Genomic DNA, 26,376 nt, shown 5'->3' with positions numbered 1-26,376 from the left:
CAATGCTGTAATTGCTGCAAATGGAGGATTCTTTGACGAAAGCAAAGTTTGATGTAAAAAAAATCTTATTTCAAATACAAATCATTATTTCTAACCTTGTCAATGTCTTGACTCTATTTTCTATTCATTTCACAACATATGGTGGTGAATAAGTGTGACTTTTCATGGAAAACACAAAATTGTTTGGGTGATCCCAAACTTTTGAACGGTAGTGTATATTTTTCAAACATGTCTAAATCTTTTAACCTTGTGCAGCATGTCACTGGCCCCACACATAACCGTGGGCACCCCCCCTGATTTAGTTTTCACCCTGAACATGTCTCTTAATTCCCTGAAGAAGATTGATTTTGTCTCTGACCATAAATATATTACCTTTGATGCTTCTTTACCATCTACTACAATACTTTTCCAGCTGCCCTCCTCACTTCACCAACATTAATGACCAAGTTGGCTGGTTTAATGTTTTGTGTACATCTGCCTTTGATTTTTCGGCTCCATATACTTCCAGGGCTGTCCCAGTTATCAACACAACCCCATGGATCAGTAAAACATCTGTCAAAAAAGAAGGGAATATAGGAAGGCCGAACGTAGATGGGAAAAAACTACTCTTGAAGTTCACCAACTCCATATGAAGGAGTTATTATCGAAATTGAATCAAACTATTAAAGATTCGAGAGCTGCCCACTTGTCTGACTAGATTGATAGTGATAAAAATAACCCTAGGTTTCTGTTTTGTACTATCAATCAGCTTGTGTATCCCTCTCTTCCTACCCTTTCCGCCAGTTCTGCTAATGACTTAACATTTGTCTTTCTTTGTTGACAAGATCGATGGTCTAATGTCCAATTTTACCCCCACTGTATTTCCCCCACCCCTTTCAGCCATCCGAATTTAATGTCGGAATTTGCTCCCGTTTCTCTAAATTTACTTGTAAATACTGTAGCCCTTATGCGTTCTTCCTCTAGTCCCTTTGATATAGTTCCGACAATTTTAAAAAAAATTCATCCTTCCTGGTTTAGGTCCCAGCCTGCTCTCTATCATCAACTGCTCACTCACATCCGGGTCCGTAACATACTATTTTAGAATTGCCTGTGTTCAGCCCCTCCTCAAAAAATCATCTCATGATCCGACAAAGGTAGAAATTATGGACCGATCTGCTAACTTTATTTTTTTATCCAGATTGTTGCGGACCAAATCCTGCAGCTGACTGAGGGTCATAACATTTTCAATAAATTTCAATCCAGCTTTCATCACAAGCACTGAGATTGCATTACTAAGAGTGCCCAATGACATTCTTATGCATGCTAATAAAGGTGAATACTCTATTCTTATTCTTCTAGATTTAACCGTTGCCTTTGATACCATCGATCATGACATCTTACTTGATAGTTTGGTGAACTGGTTTGGCATTTCTAGTACGGCGTTACATTTATTTTGCTCTTATCCGACTAATAGATATTTGAATATTTGTATTAAAAATATTGTATCCTCATCACTCCCCTACAGTGTGGAGTCCCTCAGGAATCTGTCCTTAGGCCAATCCTCTTCTCTTTATACATGCTTCCTCTGGGTCATTTGTTTAGTCACTTTCAAGACATATCATACCACACCACTGTTTTGCAGATGATACTCAGATCTATTTCTCTGCCAAACCCAATAACCTGAATCAACTGTCCTCCCTTCACAATTGCTTAGCTTCCACCAAAGAGTGGATGTCTCTTAATTTCCTCCATCTCAACCTCGACAAAACTGAAGTTCTCTTAATTGGTCCTGAGAACTTTGCCACTGCAGTTGGTCAGTTTATTGGTCCACTTCATTCAAACATCAATCCAATCACTAAAATCTTGGTATCATCTTTGAGCAGAATATGTCTTTTGATCACTGTGTTCCTAAGCTTGTTCAATCCTGTTTCTTCAGCTATTGCAAAAGTATATTGCAAAAATCAGAAATATTTTGTTTTTTAAGGATATCAAAATATTAATTCACTCTTTAATTTTCGCCCATATAGATTACTGTAACTCCCTCTACTCTGGCCTCAACCAAGCCACTTTAAATCGTCTACAGTTGGTTCAGAATGCAGCTGCTAGACTAACTGTAGGTCGCATATTACCCCTATTCTTGCATCCCTTCATTGGGTTCCTGTAAAATTCAGAATAATCTATAAGATCTTATTGATAACATTCAAAGCACTGCATGGTCTTCCCCCAGTTACATTTCTGATCTTCTCATTCCTCATTCCACTTCCTGACCACTCAGAGCCTCAAACCTCGGTCTTTTATCCATTCCCCACTCCAACTGCAAAACAGAACATGACTGCACCTTTGCAGTTTTAGCCCCAAGCCTCTGGAACAATCTTCCCCAATCCATTAGATTTGCTGATCTCTGGACTGTTTTAAGTGGCTTTTAAAAACTCGTCTTTTCAGACGAGCCTTTTCATAGATCTCCACCCCTGCCTTTCGTTTTGGTTCGTTTTTAGCTTGGTCTGTGTCGTGTATGAAACACTAATAATGTTCTAAGCCGTTTAAGCAGATAACTGGAAAGTGCACACGGCAGACTTATGACAGTAACGTAGTATATTTATCATTACACTGTAACAACCTAGCTATCCAGAGTAGAGCGGAGTACCAAGAGAACGCCCTGGAGGCGATTCTGCCTTATATACTATTTAGTCCATGGGCCAGACGATATTTCGGTACACTCAAGGTGGCAAAACTTACTTATAATTTTTGAAAGGATCCATGTCTGTAGATGATATTTTGGTATGATAACCATTCCTGAGTGGCAGCTGTATCACAGTTATCAGCTCATGAAGTTAACCACCCGCTAAACTAAATTGCATTTTAGACGCTGGTGCATATCCTGGTTTAGCCTCATGGTCAGGACATTTTTCAATGTTCTATAATATTGTCTTTGGTATCATTTTAAAGGGGACCTTCTTAGCTTTCATTCAAGCCCTGTTGTGGATATTTCTCACAAATATAGAGGTCACTTGAGCTCTTCAACCCGTCAATAACACACATCTTTCTGCAATTTTCGCCTAAACTATATACTTTCTTTTAGCCCTGTGGCATCTAGGAATATCAGGGACACAAAACACAAACACTGGAATACTCACAGGACTGTAAAGATTCAGGAAATGTATAATATACCCATACTATTTCATTGTGTGAGGTGATTGTGAGCCTTAAATGAGAACTAGACCAAAGCCAGTTAGGTCACAAACTGGTTTCTATACATTTGTTTAAATACACAATCAAAATACATGATAAAAAGGAATACCATAGTGAGGTAATGAACTATTTTAATATTTTAAACAACACTGACATTTACATATACTTAGTCAATGATACATGTAATCCCATATCATTAGTGGGTATATGTAATGGTAATGGGTAGGGTAATGGGTATATGTGAATATGGTTACATTATTGTTATCAAGCTCTGGGTAACCAAGTCCAGAATCAACATCCTGTGCATCAATAGACTACTACCACAGTAATACCATCAGAATCATCACACTGTCATTCATCAAACTGCTCGTTTCTCTCATCATCTGACTCCCCAAGTTCAAAGTCCAGTTCTGGACCATCCTGCTGTTTTTGGTTACTGCAGGTCTGTAACCTGCACATGTCTGTGCATGGAAGTCCATTTGACAGGCACATGCAGCTTGGCATTTTGCATGAATGCACACACTTGCATGTTAGCATTTCCAAGACCACATCTGGTGCAGGTGGGGAGCGCATCCAGTAAATGGCCAGCTTGCCTTCATCGTCTGTCCATCCATACTCAGTAGGGCTTGGCACCACAGGGTTAGCCTGCAGACAGCACTTCCATATTGCTGCCTGATAGTTGGCTCGTTGAACATGCATAAAGAGACAGTCTCTACATGGTGGCAGCTGGCTGGACTCAACCTCTCCCCTTTTGGTGCAGAAGAGCTGGTAACGCAGTTTGTTCACCTCAGCAGTGCTGCTATTAGCAACATACATCCGACAGGTGAACTGCTCAATTTTCTGGAACAGCTCATCACTCACATTCCATGCCTGTCCCAGTTGACTAAAAGTCTCTTGGCAGGAAGTGTGCTTTCTCACTATCTCCAGGGCATTCAGCTTCCCTCGACCAGCGAATGCACTGACAGTGTCGCAGCCTGTGAAGGCATGTAAGCCAATTAGGCTGTCACAGATGCTGTCTCCAAGTGAACTTGCCAGTTTGGTGATGTCGACAAACCGTGTGCGGTTCTGAGTCCCACACTTCTGGTAGATGGGACAGGTGATGTCCTTCTGGAAGCCAAGACAAAGCACTATGACATCAGTGTCCTCAGCTGTGATGATAACTGACTTTGAGCCCGCATTTGCTGCATGCAATGCATGCAGGAGCAGACGGGTGTCAGCTTCTTCATGTGTGGAGTGCAGTTCTGCTGCTTCCTCACACCCATCTTCTGTCAACTTGTAGCAGGTTTCCTCACAGGTCATGTACAACACCTTGCCATGCAGCATAGCTCTGTATCGTGGGAGTTTCCACTCTTCCACCAGAAACTTGATGAGACTGGTCTTGTTGGAGGAACTGCACAGAAATTTTCTCCACTGCTGGACGTGGTGTCCCCCTGCAAGATTCTTGTACTGGAGAGTGATGTCTCCACCCCGGTTCAGTCGTTCAGCATCTTTGATCGAAGTCTGGTGATAGACATCGAAAACAACATCAATCCTCCCACTCTGTGCTCCCTCATGGAGGACCTGGGTCAAGGCTGACTCTGCCACCTGTGCAAAGGTTTTGTTGTTGCCATTCATTTTTTGGACCAGGCTCATCCCATCAATGATGGAAGTAGATGGGATTGGGATGTCTTCTGCAGGAGATACATTCTTTTCAAGCTCTCTGGCAAGTGCAGCCTTGTTTGTTTTTCGTAAGGACCCATCAGCATTTGCCAGTGCCCATGGTAGTGGGCCCAATGGGTAGGCAAGGACATCCTTCAGATTCACCTTCCTGCTTTCAGCCACCAGGATCATGTGACTGAAAAGGTTTCTATCTGCCTTCAGAACCACATCCTGTGCTTTCTTTCCATGAGCTTGTTTTGTGCTGACATTGGAGAATGTTTTCAGACTTTGCTTGGTCATCTTGTCGTGGAATTTCACAGGTGGTGGGTCTGCATCTAACCTTGTTTGCTGAAATGATTGGTAGGCCTCTTCTCCTTTCTCAAGAGCTCTCAAGAGATCTATGGTCACATCAGGTGGAGCCATGTTGCCAGTGGAGAGGCTAACCAAATCAATCTCATCAGGGGACATAGGATTGAGCCAGTTATTCTCCATAAGGTCCATGACAGACTGGACATCTGCTTCATCTCTCTTGATCCTTGGACTCTGTAGATCTGGATGAGACCATTTGCACCTGCCTTGACCTGTCAGGTCTCTCAGCTGTCTGAGGTACATGCTTCTATACTCAGCTGGGAGATAATATTTGGTCACAGCTCCTGGCTTCAAGCTGAATCCCTTTGTCCCTCCAGCTGTTTGGGTGTCTTTGTTCACCGTTTCTTCTATAGCTTGGTCAACAGGGATTCGGCCAAAGGGATTGGTGGAGCCCAGTTGGACTGAGAAGCCTCCTTCCATGAATTCTGTGTACACATCTGGGTGTGTGATGGGCAGCTCAGACATCTGGGCGTAGTAGTAGGGGAGGTAGCGTGCATAATTCATCCTGTCATAAGCAAAGCACCATGGGATCATTGCTCGAATGCTAGCCAAGTGTAGCATCCAGTCTCCCTCTCTGGATGCTCGGATGAGCCCCAACAAGATTTCAACCATGTCCAAATAGGACATCCAGAAGTTCGAGAGGCTGCCGTTTCCACCTCTAAGGAACTCACGGTAGACTTCAAATAGATCCATGATGCGTGTACAAGAGCTGTTCTCGAGGACCTCCTTCAAAGCATGTTGTGAGACTTTTTTCCCAAGGCTGTCAATGGTCTTCAGTGTCTCATTCAGGTGAACCATGTCATTCCTATGAGTTTCTTCCAACCAGGACAGGAAACCATTGAAGGTCAGTCGCATGAGAGCCTCATACAGGAGCTTGTGTAGTCGCACTGCCCTGTTGTACTTGCGGCCATCCATAACACCAGCAATTGAGCCTTCTGCAATCATGCCAGACTCAATGCAGAGGTCTTTGAGTCCAGCATCTTGGAAACGCTTTCCTATTATTGCCAGCAGTGTGCAGATGGTGTGGAATACCCCAAGCCTAACGATGATATCATGGAACTTGTCATGGTGTTTCCATGTGATCTCGACAGCCTTCGCATACAGGCCTTGGTCAAAGACACAGACAATCTTCCTCAGGCCTAAGCACTGCATGATGCTCAGTGACTGGTTAAGCACCTCGTTGACAGTAGACATTTGTGTCGCTGGAGCATTGATGGTAGGCAGATAGCCTATATTGTCGGGGATGACCGTCATCTCTCCTCGAGTCAGGATGTTGAAGCCTGTCCAGCTGCTGACTGACTGTTCTTCTTGTTGTGACATGCGTGCTAGGACCCAAAGAAGGTTTTTCTCTCTTGCAAGCTTAGTATTGGCTGCAGTATCGGCATCTGACTTTTTGCTCTGTGGTGGCCCTACCCGTTGTCCAGCATTGTAAGTTGGTAACATTGGTGGGGGTCCATCAATGCTTCTCTTCTTTGTTTTGGGGACAGTGGGCATGGGTTGGACAGGAAGTGGGTTGACTGGCTTTGCTTCCACAGCAATCCCATTGACTCTGTGAGATGTTCCCTCACCACTGACAGTTTCTTCAAGACGGTCGATATTGTCCCAGGCTAAAGTTGTGAATATGCCAGGATGGATGTTAGCTGGAAGGGCAATGCCACTCCCTGATGATGAGAGTTTCTGGAGACACAGGGCAGTGTTGATCTCTTCCATCTGTGAATAGGACACACTGTGACCAAGTCGGTTGAGGATGTTTATCAACTCTACATTTCCTGTCAACGATTTGACACTGAATGGCAGAACAATGTGCTTGGAAGGCTTGGTATTTCCACATGTCACTGCATATACTATGTCAAGGCCAAATGACTGCAGAAGGCACTGCACTCTCTGGGATGCATGATCAGGATCATTTGAGCCTGTGAGTAGAGAGTACAGGAAGATAATGAGCGACTCTGGAATGGTAGGACATTCTGCTTCTGGTTTGACTTCAGGCGGCCAGGTTTGAGGAACGTCTTGACTTTTAATGTCTGCTCTCAATTTGATGGCTGCTTTGGCTATAACATCTTGTGCACTGACACTTTTCAGGGTCTGCAGCTCCCTTTTGAGAGACTGATTTTCTTTGGCAAGTCCCCTCATGGACAAGTTATCAGGATAGAGGAGGAATTTTCCTTTCTCATCAGGGAATATCTGCAAGGCTCCAGCAAACTCACTCTCCAGGTTTCGCCTTATGTGCTTCTTGGTTGATTCCTTGACTTGGGCAATGCCTTGGGAGTTCATTGAAGCTACCAGTCTAGAAGAGAGATCAGTCATTGTCATCACTTGAGGATTGCCAAAAAGCTCCATCCTGATGAAGAGGAACAGCTCATTGTATGCCTTATTCACAGCAGCTTCATACTGGGCTGCAGCATCATCATCTTCATTGCTGGCAACCTCTCCTTTGGAAACCTCTTCTTTGGTGTAAAGTCTATAGCATGACCTGTGGTAGTGCCCTTCAGCTGCTACAAGGTCTCTACTCACAATGGCAAGGATTCTGCTGTCCCTTTTCTTTGTGGCTGCACTCCTGATCTTTGCATCAGCTCGCAGTTCTCGACACTGCACCAGTACTTCTCTCGTATTCTGTCTCTTGGAATATTTGCTGTTTTTCTGACAAAATATGCACTCTGCATCATAAGTCCTAGATGTACTTGGAGCATGTCGAGCTACTCTCTTAGATTGTTTCTCTTCAGCAGAGACACAACTTTTCTTTTCTTTTGCAAGGAGGCCATCAAGAATTTGCTTCATAGTGAAGATACTGCGACACTTTCTGTGGTAGTAGATTGCTGGAATCTGTCCCTCAGGAATGTCTTTTGCCAGTTTCAAAACTGGTGCATGATTTCGTATCTGAGCTGCCCTGAGCAGAGTTCTCCATGAGTCGACACTTTGTAGTGAAACCAGCTTATCTGTATCATCAGAACAGTGGATAATGCACTCCACCCGTGGGTGCTTTGGTATTGGGTAAAAACTTGCTTGTTCACCAGTGGCCATATTCAGTCAGTTTTCACCTGCCACATACAAACAAATACATGTAACTTAGGTGTATGAACACTACTAAAACAAAGTTTACTTTGCTTCACCAGCGTCATATTACCATTATTTATCTTACATAGCCACAAATAGATACATTACCTAGTTGCTATGCAACAGCTGTATTTTGTCCACATGAGGCCGCTAAAATCAACACAAGATGAAAGTTCCTCGTAGCCACTTTAACTAATCATATTAACATATACATTAAAAGAACATGCTAACATTATGGGAAATTAGCTTACAATCTTCTCCAGAGTGAGATAAGAAGATAGATACCAGTTTCCTCTATATGTGTTTAGTAGAAAGCTATCTGGCTGCACGTTAGCCTAGCTTAGCACAATGAATGGAAGTACACAGTACTGGTTATCCTTGGTTGTTGGCCAACTAAGAACTGTCCCAGAGTTTAAGCTAGGCTAATCAGTACAAGGGGTGTTGAAATGCTATATTTGTAAAAATCTGGGCAAATACACAATCGTGAGAGGCACAGAAACAGGTTTCCTGAAAGAAAAATGAAATAGCTGCTCATTTGGAAAGGTTATCATGTATTATTTTACGTCTGTTAGTGTACCAAATAAAATGGCACCAGTGAAGTTGTGTCACCTTGGGTGATATCGATATCTGGTCTGACCCATGGACTAACTGGCTTTGGTCTAGTTAGTTTCTTAGTAATAATGCCCTTCTAATCTAAGGTTCACAATCACCTCACACAATGAAATAGTATGGGTATATTATACATTTCCTGAATCTTTACAGTCCTGTGAGTATTCCAGTTTTTGTGTTTTGTGTCCCTGATATTCCTAGATGCCACAGGGCTAAAAGAAAGTATATAGTTTAGGCGAACATTGCAGAAAGATGTGTGTTATTGACGGGTTGAAGAGCTCAAGTGACCTCTATATTTGTGAGAAATATCCACAACAGGGCTTGAATGAAAGCTAAGAAGGTCCCCTTTAAAATGATATCAAAGACAATATTATAGAACATTGAAAAATGTCCTGACCATGAGGCTAAACCAGGATATGCACCAGCGTCTAAAATGCAATTTACTTTAGGGGGTGGTTAACTTCATGAGCTGATAACTGTGATACAGCTGCCACTCAGGAATGGTTATCATACCAAAATATCATCTACAGACATGGATCCTTTCAAAAATTATAAGTAAGTTTTGCCACCTTGAGTGTACCGAAATAGGAAATTTTGGGCTCTGGCCCATGGACTAATTCAGGAACAACCAATAGATGACCTCCACCAGATTCAGTACCAATCACATTGATCTGTGTATATTCAAAACTAATATAATCGGTTATTTTCTTGCCCGGTGCGGGATTCGATAAGGGGTGTACGGCACCACAAGGCGACATCACTAACCGCTCGACTAAAGGGTCAGACCCGTTAGCTAGGGGCTAACGTGTCTTATTAGTAGTATACAGTCGTCACCCTCCCCGAAAGCGCGCCCTCGCGCTTTGTTATTCCCGCGCTCCGACGAGACTTCTGAGGATCTGCACACTTCCGGATCCCACCGCTGCCACCAATGTAACCGGCTACTTTCTTGCCCGGCGCGGCATTCGATACGGGGTGTACTGCACCACAAGGCGACATCACTAACCGCTCGACTAAAGGGTCAGACCCGTTAGCTAGGGACTAACGTGTGTTATTAGTAGTTTATACTAATAAAACCACACTGGTTAATATTCTGTGTTGGGAACACCACAGTCTGTTACTCCCTATGCCATTTTTTTTAATATTCATTCCATTTATGTTATGTATGTATTCGTATTTTCTGTATTGAGTGTACAGCACGTTGTAACCGTATGTTTTTAACAGTGCTATATAAATAAAAAATTACTTACTTACTTACTTACTTACTTACTTGCCATCACAGAGGACCTCTCCTGGGCTGACAACACTTCAGCAGTGGCGAGTAAGGCACAACAACGCCTTTATTTTCTGAGGAGGCTAAGGAGAGCCAACTTCACCCAAAAGCTGCTTGTCAACTTTTATAGATGCTCCATCGAGAGCATCCTAACAAACTGCATGGCAGTCTGGTGCAACAACTGCACCAAAGCTGAAAAAAAAAGCCCTCCAGCGTGTTGTGGACACAGCACAGGACACATGACTGGCAATGAACTGTCTTCACTAGAACATATTGAAGCGAATTCGGGGGACAACGCAACCATAGGAACTGCCGCGGCCGGGAAGCGAACCTGCATCGCCCGCACGGCAGGAGACATCGCTAACCGCACGACTAAAGGGTCAGACTCGCCAGCGAGCGGCCAGCGTGTCTACTTATACATGCACGTTGCAATATTCAGCACTCGGTGTGTGAGGAGGGCTAAGAACATCATAAAATATATTACACACCCTAGACACCATCTGTTTCATTCCCTCCCATCAGGTAGGAACTTCAGATCAATCCACACATGCACGTAGAGACTGGAACACAGCTTCTTTCCAAAAGCTGTGGCATTAATGAACTCAGACATCTCCTCAGTCCGATGATGTGCTGCCACCATTGGGCATGTGCAATATTTCCAATATTTACTCACGTGTCACTTACTCAAATGTCACACGCCACGTTCTGCAAATGATCCAGAATGCGGCGGTGCGTCTGGTCTTCAACCAACCCAAAACAGCACACGTCACTCCGCTGTTCATATCCCTCTACTGGCTCCCAGTTGCTGCCTGCATCACATTCAAAACCTTGATGCTCGCTTACAAAACAGCAACTCAAGCGTGTCTGTCAGAAACTGTAAAGCCTTTTCTATTGTCATCATTGTAAATCAGATTCATAGTGATGATATGTCAATCCCTTAGGGGGTATGTGAGCAGTGAGCAACTGTGGAGTATACACCTTGCACTTGGGAACCACAATGAATAGAATAGAATAGAATAGAATAGAATAGAATAGAACAACTTTATTTTTCCAAAGGGTGCTTCATATGCAGTAGCCAGCTTGAAGCACATAAACAAAATGTGCTAATAAATTATTCAAATGTATTACACTATTACGTCATACTAATAATGTTATGCTATACTACTAGTAGTGTGAATATACTATGTTAATATACTATTATACACGCCAATATGTTATTCAATTATACTAATTTACCAATTGTGAAGTAGGGAAGAGTGTCCTGTCGCTCATCTCTTGACTCATTCGATGAGCAATTGGCTTCTTTGGCAATTTAATCCTCAAATGCACAGTTTGTATTGTAGCGAATTCGGGGGACAACGCAACCACAGGAATTGCCGCGGCCGGGAAGCAAACCCGTATCGCCCGCACCGCAGGAGGCATCGCTAACCGCTCGACTAAAGGGTCAGACCCGCCAGCCAGCGGCCAACGTGTCTTCTTATCCATGCACGTTACAGTATAATGTTCAACACCCGATTGTGGCATGCCGTAATATGCTAGTAGAGATGACAGTATTGTAACCGGTTATTTTCTTGCCCGATGCGGGATTCGATACGAGGTGTACGGCACCACAAGGCAACATCACTAACCGCTCGGCTAAAGGGTCAGATCCGTTAGCTAGGGACTAACGTGTCCCATTATTAGTTTACAATCGTCACCGTCCCCGGAAGCGCGCCCTTGTTATTCCCGCGCTCCGACGAGACTTCTGAGGATCTGCACACTTCCGGATCCCACCGCTGCCACCAATGTAACCGGTTATGTTCTTGCCGGGTGCGGGATTCGATACGGGGCGTACTGCGTCACAAGGCAACATCACTAACCGCTCGGCTAAATGGTCAGACCCGTTGGCTAGGGACTAACGTGTCTTATTAGTAGTTTACAGTATTATTATTGCTATGGGTTGTATCACGTATTATTAATATTATTATTGTTTCTTTCATGTTTCCTGTCACTTGATTGACAGTACTCTTCGTAATATGTGGGCTGTTCCAAGTAGGGCGATCTTCTGGATTGCGCAGATGTGAGTCCAGTGAGTCCCCATGGACGATTCCGCTTCTGATGTTGATCGGTCTTGATGTTAACGACCCCTCTGCATGATGGAGATTCAGGGTGGTCTTCCAGGTCTTAATGCTCTCCGTGATGGATTTGACAGTTGTTGGGCAGACTCTGTAGATCTTGAGGCTCTTCTCTATCCAGGAGTGTAGCACGCTGTCAAATGCCTTCCTGTAGTCAATCCATGCTGTCGACAAGTTCTTTTTCTTCGATTTCCCCTCTTGCAATATGGCTTTATTGATGAGTAGCTGGTCCTTGCATCCGTAGCTACCTTTCTTACATCCCTTCTGTTCTGCTGGTAACAAGTTGTTTTTGTCGAGGAAGCTATAGGTCCTCTCTGCGATGATGGAGGTGATGATCTTGTACATTGTTGGTAGGCAGGTGATGGGTCTGTAATTCTTTGGGTTCTGTGTCCCCTTCTGTCTTCGCGAGCAGGTACGTGGTTCCCCATGTGAGCCATTTGGGATATTTCTTTGGATTCTTGATGATATCATTGTAGGCCCATGCGAGGTTTTCGTGGATGCTGGGCAGGTTCTTGATCCAGAAGTTGGCAATTCTGTCTATCCTTGGTGCCTTCCAGTTGTTGGTCTTGTTGGTGGCAGCAGTGGTCTCAGTGGTGTTGATGTCTGACCATTCTTGGTGCTGTATGTGTTTGTACTGATCCTGTTGTTGCTGGATCCATGTAGCTCCCTCAGTGTCTTTTGTTGCTCTTCCAGATCTTACGCCAGAACTCCCCGACTTCTTGGATTGTAGGTGGTTCGTTGACGTCTATCTTCTTCTTGCTCAGCTCACGATAGATTTTTTTTGGCATCTTCTTTGGAGATCTTGTTTTACCCAAAGAACTTGCATCTCTTGTCGAATCTCCCGAGTCTCTGTGCCTTTGTTTGGATCTGTTGTTTCAGCATTTCTTTGACTATTGGCATATCATTCTTCTGTTTGATATTGAGCTTTCATTCCAGTTGTTTCCTTTTTCTCGACTTCACTCAGGAGTGATAGTTGTCTCCGCAGTTTCCTAATCTCCTTCTCAAGTGTCACCTTCCAAACTGGTTGTTTTCTCTTCCATTTCTGTTGTTGTCTCGGTCTTTTTCCTACTGTCTCTGCTATGGCTGAAGAGGAAGATGCAGAAGACAGGAAGGAATGGAAACGGACGATCCGCTGTGGCGACCCCTAATGGGAGCAGCCGGTAGTAGTAGTAGTAGTAGTTATTATTATTAGGGGTTGTTACATGACATTTCTTTAGAAACATGCGCGATTTTTTGAGCTCATTGTGTATCATTCTGTCATAAAAAAGTAAACACTCATCCCTCGTGTAACGATAAAATATATCCCAAATAAATTAAGCTAGATATACTCCCCGCCCATGAATTAGAGGAGGCATAAGAAATCACAGAAACGCAATGTGCTCGGTGTGGTGATTGGTAGACTGTACATTATGTCACCAGCAGTGCAACACACCCAGCGGCAGAACGCCGCTGCCTCCCGTCAGACCAGTAGATCTGCTCGTTGGGTACAGAAGACACACGTCCGGAGAGTAAAGGCTACAGAAGTCAGACCCCTTGTTGCAATGTTTGGACTATCAGATTATTATTTTGCATTACACACGCCGGAGTTGCAATGAAGGTACAGTTTTGTTTATTAGTTTATAAATTCCAGTTTTAACACTGCTAAGCCGATTGAGTTCGCTAGCTAGCTAGCGTAGCCAACCAGCTTCGTTTGTAGTATTGGACATTAGCATTAGCTAGCTAGCTAGCAAGTTGGAAAAAATGGTGGTATAAGCCAGCAGTTCTGACAACCGTGAGTAGACATCGGGTTGACAGTAAGAATGGGTTAAATCTGAATCAGGCACATTCGCGCTCATTGTGGATTGTCGGGTCATGTTTGTCCTTATTGTGTTAGCGTCAGAACAGCTGTAGCACAAGGCAAATATTACAGTGAGTGTTGTTTTTTTCCCCACCAGTGTTAGAGATTTCGGGTTGTTACCCCACCTGTCTGGATGAATTGTGATTATTTTGCTCTCCTTATCTCTCGGCAAATGCTTTAAATGTTTTCAGAAATAGTCAGTTTCAACACGAGGTCATGTGTTGTTGTTTTTTTTTTAGCCTTTATTTAACCAGGTTTGTCCCATTGAGATCAAAGATCTCTTACAAGGGAGACCTGGCCAAGAATAGCAGCAACACAGTTTCAACAAAAAAAATTAACATAAAAGCACATGGATTTGAGTAACATTAACATGATCAGATAAAACGTTTGCACACAGACAGCCTGGACTCAGTAGATGTCACCATAGTTTTAAAATCGTTCAGGGTTAATAATAATGATAATAATTACATTTATATAGCGCGGTTCTAGACACCCAAAGCGCATGTTTTGAAGTTTAAGATCAGTCTGTAGATTGTTCCAAGCAGCGGGTGCAGAAAACCTAAGCTTTCTTTCCCAGTTCAGTTCAGACTTTGGGAACAACGAAAGGCAAAATATCCTGAGAACAGAGATTGTAATTTCCATATTTCACGTTTAAAAGAAGATAAATAAGTATGAATTTTGCCAAGAATGGCTTTGTAAATTAAAACATACCAATGACTGAGGCTGCGTGTATATAAAGCAGGCCAATTCACTTTTGAGTATAATGCAGTGGTAAGAGAGCCACAATTTGTAACGAATCTCAGAGCCCCAAGATACATGCTGTCCAGCATGTGAAGACAGTGAGAAGAGGCATTCACATACAACACATCACCATAATCAATGACAGGTAAAAAGGTAGACTCCACTAATTTCTGCTTCACACAAAGAAAGAAAAGCAAGACTTGTTTCTATATTAAAAACCTAGTAAAACCTTAGCTATTTTGCAACATACTGGAATTGCGCCTTAATAGACATTTGTCCCCAGTATCGAAGTGACTTTCTATGGCCACCCTATTTTTAGATGATCAGATGTGCTGTAACCTATGTGCACTTCAGTAAAGCGCAGCACGTTTCAAGCACTGTTGCTGCTGTGCTTGCTTAAGGTAGACAAGCAGACTTGAAGACAGTTGCTATTCTTGATGGTGACTGTTAGATAAGCACACAATAAGGAAATTAAAAATGATCAACTTAACCAAAAATGAGGTTTAATCATGGGTATGTTTTGTGAATGTCAGGCTGGAGCCTCGTCCATGTGGACTTCATGCTGTGGTTTGCTGAACGAAGTCATGGGCACAGGGGCAGTTAGAGGCCAGCAGCCAGGATTTGGAGGTGGTGCTGGACCCTTCCGATTTGCCCCCAGTGCGGGATACTCAACATACCCGCCTACAACCTCAGGGACTCCCAGTTCTGTATGCAAGGCCTGTGGCCAGGCCTTCTCAGTCTTTAGAAGGAAGGTAGGTTGCTTTATGTTTTGTGGTAATCAAGCGAAGATGTTTGGGTGTCTGAGTAGAGGAGAAGCAAAAAGGGCATGTGAGGTTTGGGTGGTTGCTTTACCTGTCTGTTTGATGATCTAGCTGCCTCAGATCATGGGGATGAGATTAAACCACTCGAACATAAATAGTTGGCTTATTTACTTGGGAACAGAAATATTAGGCGATATCTTCGTATAATATACATTTAGAGTTTTAAGAACAAAGCACTAGATTGTCCAGGGTGTCTCCCCGCCTGCTGCCCAGTGACTGCTGGGATAGGCTCCAGCATCCCCGCGACCAGTGGTGGCTAACCATGTGCCATGGAGAGCCGTGTGTATGCAGGTTTTCATTCTAGCCAGAGTCCACATCAGATGATTTCACTGATTAGCAACCTTCAACCAAAGAGGAAGAATGTATCGGGGAAATCACCTGGTGTGGAGTCGGGTTGGAAAGAAAACCTGCATACACATGGCTCTCCATGGCACATGGTTAGCCACCCCTGCCCGTGACCCTGAGAGCAGGATAAGCAGTTTGGGTAATGGATGGATGGATGGATAATAACCTCATATTTCATATTTCTTCAAAGTAACTGAGAAAAAAATAGGTCAGCTTTTGCTTGGGTTGTATATGGGGTTCATAATCTTGGCAAACAAAGTGTCAGTTTATTACTGCTGTTTTGAGTTTCTTGTTTTTTTTTTTTTGTTTTGATCAAGCTGTTTCTTGCAACATAGTTAGAATACCTGTTCCTTGATAGTGCTAAAGAGAGAGTTTCAAAGAACTCGCTTATGAAAGTAAAATCCCCTTTTATTTCAAGTGTAACCTTCAGTTATCATCACCTCAGATTAATTGTTTATTAATGTATGTATGTATGTACTCTGCATAATAAATGTTATATAGAGGACTTCTATAGCCTAAGCTATTTTAGAGCCAATCTTGTCAACTGTCCCTAAATGTGACTCACTAACCCAAAGTAATTGTTCAAATTATATTATTTTAGTGACATTCAGAGTCAGTTGTTTTGCGACACCCTTATGTCATCTGATATGTCCTCTAAATGCCTGTGTAAAAAATGATCATGCATTCAAGTGCTTATCGGAAGCACGCGTTTCTGACGAAGTTGTACATACAACTTGACTGACGTTCAGGTGCTTTGGCTGGAAATATCAGGCAACTTGATATCAATGAAAATGACCATCTTCGAGACTGTTTTATTTTCTATGGGTGTTATAGTTACAAAAAGCAAATGCTGTAAAAGTTGCTCTCTGCATCTATAGCAGAAGGGAGAGCAGAGAATGTGCATTAGGTATATGTTTGTTTTCACTTTTTTTGTTAAAAGATTTTTTGGCATTTACCGCCTTTATTCAATAGCAATAGTAGCGAGAGAGACAGGAAAGGCAGGGGATGACATGCAGCAAAGGGCCTGGGCCGGATTCGAATCCAGGCCGCTGCAGTAAGGATTCAGCCTTATGTGGTACGCGCTCTACCAGGTGAGCTACTGGGGTGCCCCCTGTTTTCACTGTTTAATTTACAAATTATTCCGTCTCATTTGTTAATTGGCCTATTTGTTTATTTATTGGCAGGGCTCTCCCCATGCAGTTCAAATACTCTATAAGAGAATAATGAAATAGGCCTAGCATATATTATTGTGCTACCATCAACTGGTGACAACTGAAAACCGGGTATCATTGATATTTCCCACTGATAATTATGACTTCAAGGGGGAATTCATAACTCATAAATACGATAAATATGATTTTTCCAGTGAGCACTTGAAGGTACTATTAAATCATGAGATATTTGTGTTATGCTGGCCTATGTTTTTCATAATTTAAACAGTACAATATTGCAGCAGAAAAAAAGGTCAAACAGGATTCCTCCCACCTGAGGCTTATTGACAAAGGCACTGTACCAGATAAGTTGTAAAGGCAAATGGGAAACATACATTTATGCAATTTCGTTTTACTGATTGAAGTACAGGATCTCATTCTATTCCTGCTGTCTGAACCCTGTGCATCACTCACTCACTCACTCACTCACTCACTCACTCACTCACTCACTCACTCACTCACTCACTCACTCACTCACTCACTCACTCACCACACCTATGGAGAATTTAATCTCACATCTTGCATGAATTACTGTTTGATGTTAGTCACTTGAAAGAATTGAGCTGCCTTCTGCCTCTGTGCCTGGAGAGGTAGAGCAGATGTGGAGGATTGAAAAATGCAGTAATGGTTGGCTGACATTGATCTGCTACCAGGACTTTTTTGTGTCTTTATTTTTTTACATTTCTGTTATATTCCACTATTGGTCTACAAAATAAACAGCACATGGAGAATTTTAGTTTTTTTTTTCTTCCTCCATACAGCTTGGATGAAGCTTGGATTATCTATGTCAATAACACACAGTGGAAGTACATGCTGCCAGACTCTCAGCTCTTATTTTACATTTTTGTTTCTCATTCATGATTTATTTCTCCCCACAGTATATCTGCTGCGACTGTAAGAAGAGCTTCTGCTCACTATGCTCCGTGCTGCAGGAGAATCTACGCATATGTGCCACATGCCACTTGCTAAGGGCAACTGCCTTCCAGCGACCCCAGCTCATGCGTCTACGGGTCAAGGACCTGCGCCAGTACCTGCTGCTGCGCAACATTCCCACAGACACCTGCAGGGAGAAAGAGGACCTGGTGGATCTGGTGTTGTGTCACCAGGCTGCTGAAGAGGAGGGGGATGCAGATACAGCTAGCCTCAATTCCCACTCTCTCTATACGCCGCCCCCCTCTGCCACCCAATCTGCCTCAGAGCTGTCGACTCTCGCTGCCTCTCAGGAGGAACCACTTAGCAGGAGTGATAGTTCTGATACCAATCAGGTACAGTAGAGCATTCAGTGACCATCTTTGACCAGAGGTGGTTCAGACCCATGTTTATGATGGACAATAACCACCAGTCAAATGCTGTTAAAAGTTTGCTCTGACCCGTTAGGTGGTGTTTTCTAATTCTGCTCCTTTTCTGTTCCCCAAAAAACAAGTTGGCCAGTGAAGGTTTGGCAAATATTAACAAGCCTGTGGGTACAAAAGGTAGTTTTCTGCTCAGTTTGAACAGAGTTCCCCACTGGTCTTTGGCTCTTCATGGTATGAGTAGTATGGCAAAGATGGAGAATTAAATAACAGAACAAAGTGTGTCCATGGGACACAATAGGTACTCTTTACTTTCATCAGTTTACAGAATCTACTATGGCTGAGTAGAATATTGTAGTAGTGGGCTTCCATAAACAAGTATATAGAAAATAAGTGTTGAATGAGGTTTACGGTTCAACTGTGCCTTTATTACAATATGTGTTGTCAGCGGGTTGAAAAGCAAGTGGTTAGGATTCCAGAAAGCACCTTATGTGGGGAAACAGAGGAAAAGAGAAACTGTAAGAAGCATTACAACTGGACCTGAAAAGGCGGCTCAGCTGTAAGTATTGAGATCCACTAAAAATACCTGTACTTGTACTTGCCCTGATTAGGGAGCTGTAAGCTCCTCTATGAATGGAAGGTAAGAAGCATTGTTGTTCCCAAGGTATCAATGGCCTTGTTCAAGAGTGACTAATATTAATCCCCAATTAGCTGGCTTGTCTTGTCAAAGGAATGGAACCCATAGTATCCAGTAACGTCTGTGTTTGCTGTTGTCTTGCAGGATATAGGTGATGCCACGTCAGTCTCCCTCCTCAACTTGGACCACCCTCCTGAGGTCACTTATATTCTATCTTAAATTTACTACTTAAACTGTCTAACAAATGTCTCAGTAATTTTAGTTTAAATTAATTTTGAATAATCTTTAATCCATTGTATTTCCATGATGCCTTCATCAAAAAATGTTAAAGGCTCTACCTTAGGTTGAACAAATTTCTTCTCATGTTCATATGGCACTATTCATATTTCCTTGTATCTTTCTGTTATATTCTGCTAATCTTTATTAACAGAATATTATTAGCATCTATGGGTTTATAGTACAAACAGAAGCCCTATTCCAGCTAGAGGAGTGCAGTCAGCAGAGTGCAGATCTCTGCCAGGCATATGTATCTCCTATTCTCCGGTGTTTAAAAGTGGCAGGAAACCACCCCTTTTTTAGCCTACCGGGAGAAGGGAAAATAAGGAGGCACTGCCTGCATTTCTCCCCTTCTCTGGTGCTCGGACTTAGGCAAGAAAAAAAGAAAGAAAACAAGCTGAGGAGTTAGCACTCAATTCTGGTATGAAACAGGTTTTTCAAAGGTTCTGAATCACTGCAACCAGAAGAGGTCCTTGATCATACAGTCATAAATGCACAAAAATTATTAGGTGGACAGGCCCAGTAGTATGCGAGATTAGCAGTGGACAGATAAACGCACACACAGAAAGAAAAACCAGTGTTTATCCTGCCATTATAAGACTTGGGCAGCGTCCAAGTTGATTGAATGGGAAATATTGGGGAAAAAAGGTTTTAATGTGGAGCGCTCAAGCTAGAAAAATCTACCTAATTAAAACATTTTGGCTGTCAGTCTGTGGATGCGCAGCCTCTTAGATGGATCCTCGCACGAATACGACCAATATGAATTTACACTTTCCAAAAAGAAAAGGTTTGCTATGCGACTATTTTGGTCTAACCTTGTCTTTATTTTCATAATAAATTAAAGCTGGGTAAACCGTTTACGGTCGCATATGCATGACTCCCATCTACAGTTTGCTCAGATCGGGCATTGACAAGAATATTCAACACTTCCTGTTTTGACTGCAACCTCAGGAATTTGTTGCTTTATAATTTACGCATTTTTTTGGATTATCAAAATTCTTTTAATACATTTTTATCATGTCGCTGCCTGATCTGGGTCAACCTTAGATGTGAGTTGCATGCATGGTTGAATTAGATTGAGCAGCGACAGAGAGCAGCGTTGGTTGAGCAAGCTAGAGAGTGAATTAAGAGAGGGGGCAGCGATAGCAAGAACAAACGTTTTTCAAAGGTTTTGAACCATGAGAGGTTCTTCATCATACAGTCATAACTGTGCACCAAAATTTAGGCTAATTGGTCCAGTAGTTTGTGAGACTAGCTGCAGAGAGATACATACACACATGCAACCAAATGCAATATCCCCTTCAGGCTATTGCCTGGTGGGGCTAAGTATACTGATGAATACAGCATCTCTACTATTATTTCAATATGTATGGGAATACTTGTCGACCCAGACTATCCTCTATAAATTTGTTTTTCCTGAATTGAGGGTTGATGTTATGGTAATGTTTATGTTTTCTTGGATAGAATCTTAATTTTATTTTCTCCAAAGATTTGTTGGTAAATTTTTGTAAAGGAGCCCATTCAAATCATCTTTCTCTGTAGAGAAATGCTTCCTCTTGGAAAAAACTTTTTAAACATTGTGCTGCTCATACTGTAGCACTTTTCCAAACTATGAAATAAATCTAAAATTCTTTGAATGCGGTACAGTAATAAGTGAGAGCCAAGGAGATACACAGTTAGCTTTCCAGAGGTAAGCAAGTGGTACAGAATAATGAAACAGGCATATATGGGGGAAAATGGATAAAAACAAATAATAAAAGAAGCTGGTCTGTGTTTTAATTAGTGGGGGGGTTTTTTGCGTTGTAATTTTAATTAATTAAATGTGCAGGGCTTCTTGTGCAGGAGTGTCTGTTTGTTTGTTTGCTGTCCTTTACTATGTGCACTGACTTGTTCCTACCTTCTCAGGTGAGCCCACTGACGCGGCGACGAGCCAGAGCCTCCCTCTCAGACATCTCTAGTCTAGATGACATTGAGGGTCTGTCTGTGAGGCACCTGAAGGAGATTTTAGCAAGGAATTTTGTCAACTATTCAGGGTGCTGTGAGAAGTGGGAACTGGTGGAACGCGTCAGCAGATTATACAGAGAGACGGAGGAGAACAGGAAATCATGTGGGTATCAGACCAGTCCTGTCACAGTGTTGTTTAGGTTTCCATTGTTGTTGGTTTGGTGCATCTCAGAATCACCTTAACACACTGCCACCCATGTCCCGCACTGCATTACTGAATTATATTAAAAAAAAAATCTTCCTGGCGGGGAGAAACAAGATATGAGCTCTCTTGTGAAAGTTGAGGATGCAGAGTGCTGAGTAATTTAATCTGGATTTATGATGTGTATTCATACTTGGGCATACATAAGATTATGTCTTGCCAAAGTGGGAGGTGAACCCCAACATTCAGGTCTTGAGTAATTTTGTGTTATTTTAGGAATCCAATTTCTTTTCTCTTTTCTTTCAGTGGAAAACGTGAGCAGTACAGTAACTGCAGGTAAGAGATCACCCGCTGTGTATGTGTTCAGTCTCAGTGCTTTAATAGCTTTGGTGCTTCTGACATCATTATATAGGTCATTAAGTTTGCAGTACCTGCACCCATCCCAACTGAACATCGACAGGGTTCATTCTTCAGTGAATGTTCTCATTCTGGTCAGATTCATGATATAATGTCTCTTGCTTTACTCCTCCCACACAAAAGTGGTGGCCTATCCTACTCCTGTCTGCAATGGTGCCATCGGAGGTAAGGTTTAAAAGTTCCTGGCCACCTGTTGACTTGGTCACACAAAGCATCTATGACATGCCCTTCCATTAGCAACAGGAGTCATATCACCACCTCTTCCTGCCATAGCCCCTGCACTCACCATAATCCAGGACCCCCGTACCCCGTATTCTCATTTGTGATTTCACCCTCCTACAGCTGATTTGATTCTGTGTTACTCATTGTTTCTGATTTACGGAGGGATTTTTGTTTTAATCAAGGCGGTTGTATGTCCTGTACATATCTCTGTTGGAAAGTCAACATTATAGAAAAATGGTTTGATATAGAAAAAAGATTTGAGATTTTGAGTTTAAGATGAGAATTTGTTTAATTTTTGGCTGGATCACAACAGCGGGGGCAGCCCTACACATGCGGTTGTCTGTGAGTGAGTGATGGAGTTTCGCCATTCATCAGACAGCCGAGTTGGAGTTTCCCCGTTGGCTGTTGCTCTTTCAAAATGAATCGGCATGAAGTTTCTATTACGTCATCAGCTGTTCACAGTCAAAACAGCCATTTTTTAAAAATGTAGTCATGCAAAAACAGCCATTAAATAAATGTAGTCGCGGTCCAGCCATATACTAGGTTTTAACCCTGTCTTGTTTTTTTCGTTGTCATTCCACTGAAGAAGCCCTGTTAAGCATTTCATATCTGCTTGCCCATGGTCACGCAACGAACACATTGCATCAAAACCTCAGCCATCATGAGATGCATTTCTGTAAGGTCAAACATAATTTTATGGGTTAAATGTCTTAAACTAACATTTCATGAATCACAATATCTTGGCCATTTAATTCAGTCTTTCCCCAGAATACTGCCAGTGATGGTGTCTTGTCACGGTAACTCCTTGTCACAAAACCATAATCATATGGTGACATTTTTCAGGAGTTGGTTTGCACCCATCTTGACCTTACTGAGATTAGATATGCCTGCTTTTTTTATTATTTTTTGTCATTGGGTTGCTGAAGATTGTGTAACTCCCTTGTTCCTCCTCTTTGCATGGCATCATTGTTCTTTGTTCTGTGACCCGATGCAGCATTGTAAACCTTTCTGCTTAGACTCCCGTGTCTTTGTTCTCTTGCAGATGGTGAGAAGGGTCAGCTGAGGAACCACGATGACAACCTCTGCAGGATCTGCATGGACGCAGTGATTGACTGTGTCCTCCTGGAGTGCGGTCACATGGTCACCTGCACCAAGTGTGGTAAGAGGATGAGCGACTGCCCTATCTGCAGGCAGTACGTTGTGAGGGCTGTGCATGTCTTCAAGTCCTAATGCACCTGAACAGCTCTGCACTGACAGCTGCTGCTGAAGAGCATCTCTCTCTGAAGGTTTGCCACTGGCAAGGCTGAAACTGTATCCTCACCCAACCATGCAGCTCACAACCTTAGACTCCAAAAGACTAAATTTGTTGGTGATCCATGTTTGTATTCCCCAAATTCTGATATGGTTTGCACATTGAATGATACATGTTATGGGAAATGTGTTTTTATTTTATCAAGAATTTCACTTTCCAGTTTGATTAATGGCAGAAAAAAAAAAGTGTTGGACTTATACTCTTCTATGAGTCATTCCTTAACTAAACATATCCGTGTAATGTGTTCATTCCTAAATGTCTGTCTGGCTTTTCTTACAAGCGTTGAACTTGAACAAGAATGTGTGGTACTCAGCTATGTGCAATCTTGGCTTGCGGAACCTCTCGCCCTCAAATCTATGAACTGTAGCTAGCATTCTGAGAGTACTCAGCACAGCACTTCTTTTTACACTTGCTGCAAACAACTACATATCTTAGTAAAATCAAGGATGAAGACATTCGGAACTTCACAGCACGAGAGTGGGGGCGAGTGATCTAGGTGCCAAATAACGGGTTATCCCTTCATATTTTTCACTTTTTTTCTCTGCCGTGTGAGCCAGTGTGTGGCTGTTGATTGTTTAGCATGTTATCCCAGGAAGCACTTTCAGATTGTGCACGTGTTGCTACACCACTGCTTACAATCCACTGTAAACCTCACCGAGTAATGGGGGGTTGGAGGCGGTATGTCTCCCAATTCACGAGTACCTGTCCATACTAGAGGTTGTCTGATTGTTTGATCGCCTCAAAAAAAAGAAAGAAAAGGGAATACATCTTTTCCTTTATTTTGACAGTTGGGGAAATAGAAATGGAGACACAGTAGAGAAAGCTCCTGGAGGATTTGATTGTAGGCCAGTGAGAGCACACGCTTAACATCTCTGAGGGCAAATATTTTGCAGCAAAGGGGAAAAAAAGGCGAGTTTCATTTTTGCCATCCGTATTTCAAGTCTGGGATATTACCAATTTAGATGACTAAGTATCTGCACAATCAAGTGGCTCCACAAGCTAATTTTGCCACCTGTGAAAAATGAGAGCTTACATCCACCACTTAGAATTGTTTCTACGTGATCTAATTAACTTTGATTAATCAGCCTACCTCTAGTCTGTACCTGTCAGGTATCATATCATACAGATAGGTCATATGTGATTTTACAACATCTGTCAAAACAGCAATATCTCCTTTGTCACATTCGTTCTCAGCACTTCTGTTGAGACAAAATAGAAAACCGGTGCTAATTCATTCAGCCATCTTCCGTGTTTTGCAAATTAAATGTGGATGTGATTTTCTGAATGTTTTCTGTTTTATTATATATTATTGGGAGTGGAATGAAGTGTCTTAATGCTTTTAGTTGAATTGTTTCACATAGTTGTAAAATATTGAATGAACTATTCAAAGATATAGCTACAAGTTTACTAACACCTGTTATAGAGAATATATAGAAAAAGAGACTTGCTGTACAGTTGCATATATATTGATCCATATCACGATGAGATGTACATATCTATTTTTTTTCCATTTGATCTTAATTGTGTAATATCAAATTATTGAAATGTCTCTGGGGTTGGGTTAGTTTATTACTAGATTTGTGTCTTCCTTTCAAGTGGTTTGAAATATGTCCTTAGGTTTGCCTGAAGTCTGTCCATCTTTGGAGAACCAGAGCATGACTTTATAAGCCTTTATGGCACTGGATTTAAGAACCCCTGCCCCCTTTTCGTGATCCAATTTCCTGGGTTTCTTTCTCCCTGTCCTGCCCATTAAAAACAATACAACTCTGTACTGTACTGAAAAAGTCAACATTGCTGCTATTTTAGAAAACGATGTCTCATGCAATCAACAACAGTAGCTAAAGCAAGTTGCACTTTTCCTTCAGAAAGGGTGTTATTGTGTGCAAGGTCTGGTCTTTGTATTTGGGAAAGTTAAACTTTTTATTTTGATAATTAAAGATTTTAATCAAAGTCACTTATCTTTTTGGAGACCATTGCAATAAGTAGATTGTCATTTTAGTAGTAGTGAGTAGACATTGGTAGCAGTAAATAAGTAGTAATGGGGTTTAGCACAACAAAATGAACAGATATATTAGAAGAAACTCTAAAATGCAAACAGTCATCGATTACGTATCTTCATCAGGACTTAAATTCCTGTCCAATTACGCCAAGCTATATCATTATGCATGTGCAACCATGTGCACATGACAAGTCAAAGCAGTGCCATGATCCCCAGTGGCAAGACTGTTTGTAGCCCTGATCTATTCGGTTCCATGAAACAAATGTCCAGGGAAAATCATGAATTCTCATTGAACGGCTCATGGCTTGTACAAATGAAATAGACTTTTAATGACATATCAGCAATCGGTTTTAAAATTTACAAATATAAACATTGTTACCACACTCACTTGAGGTGGTATCAGGGCTATCACAGCACTACACACATCCCAGGAGGGCCAAAATTTACACAAACTACATCTAGTCTGATAATGTTACATAAGAAAACAAAAACAGTTTTGCAGGTAAGCTCTGAGCACTTGTTTCAAACCAGTTTGGCAGGTGTTTGCCAGGTGGCGTTTACTGCATGAAGAGAAAAATCAGTTTTAAACAGTCACAGCAAAATGATGTTGAATTGACTTTAAAGATAACTTATGTGATTATCTTAAAGTTTTCAAATCAAATATTACATGCCCCACTTCTGTGTGATACTCATGTCAATTAAGACCTACCAAATAGATGAATAAATACCAAAGAGAAATAAGTTAACAGAAATGATAGAAAATGTTCTCAAACACACCACTCAATGCACACAAAGTGCAAGCTAATTAAACCCAAAAGAAGGAGGTGTCACGGAGGAATATTAAACATAGAATTTACTAATTTTCTTGAATAATCATTTTGGAAATACATTCTAGATA

The 26,376-nt window shown here is 42.0% G+C and overlaps 1 protein-coding gene across 1 annotated transcript; it reads left to right on the top strand.

Annotated features, from left to right (window-relative positions):
- The first annotated feature begins 13,704 nt into the window (after positions 1-13,704).
- rnf34a (ring finger protein 34a) lies at positions 13,705-26,248 on the top strand. Its single transcript, XM_056295983.1, has 7 exons — positions 13,705-13,819; positions 15,334-15,552; positions 18,056-18,442; positions 19,251-19,304; positions 21,288-21,489; positions 21,835-21,864; positions 23,210-26,248. Exons 1-7 carry the CDS (start codon positions 13,814-13,816, stop codon positions 23,395-23,397), a joined length of 1,086 nt encoding a protein of 361 aa, XP_056151958.1. The 5' UTR covers positions 13,705-13,813; the 3' UTR covers positions 23,398-26,248.
- The last annotated feature ends 128 nt before the right edge of the window (positions 26,249-26,376 follow it).

This window comes from Lampris incognitus, chromosome 1 (assembly GCF_029633865.1).
Source record: "Lampris incognitus isolate fLamInc1 chromosome 1, fLamInc1.hap2, whole genome shotgun sequence".
NCBI classification, from domain to species: Eukaryota; Metazoa; Chordata; class Actinopteri; order Lampriformes; family Lampridae; genus Lampris; species Lampris incognitus.
This window is presented reverse-complemented; position numbering and strand designations above follow the sequence as displayed.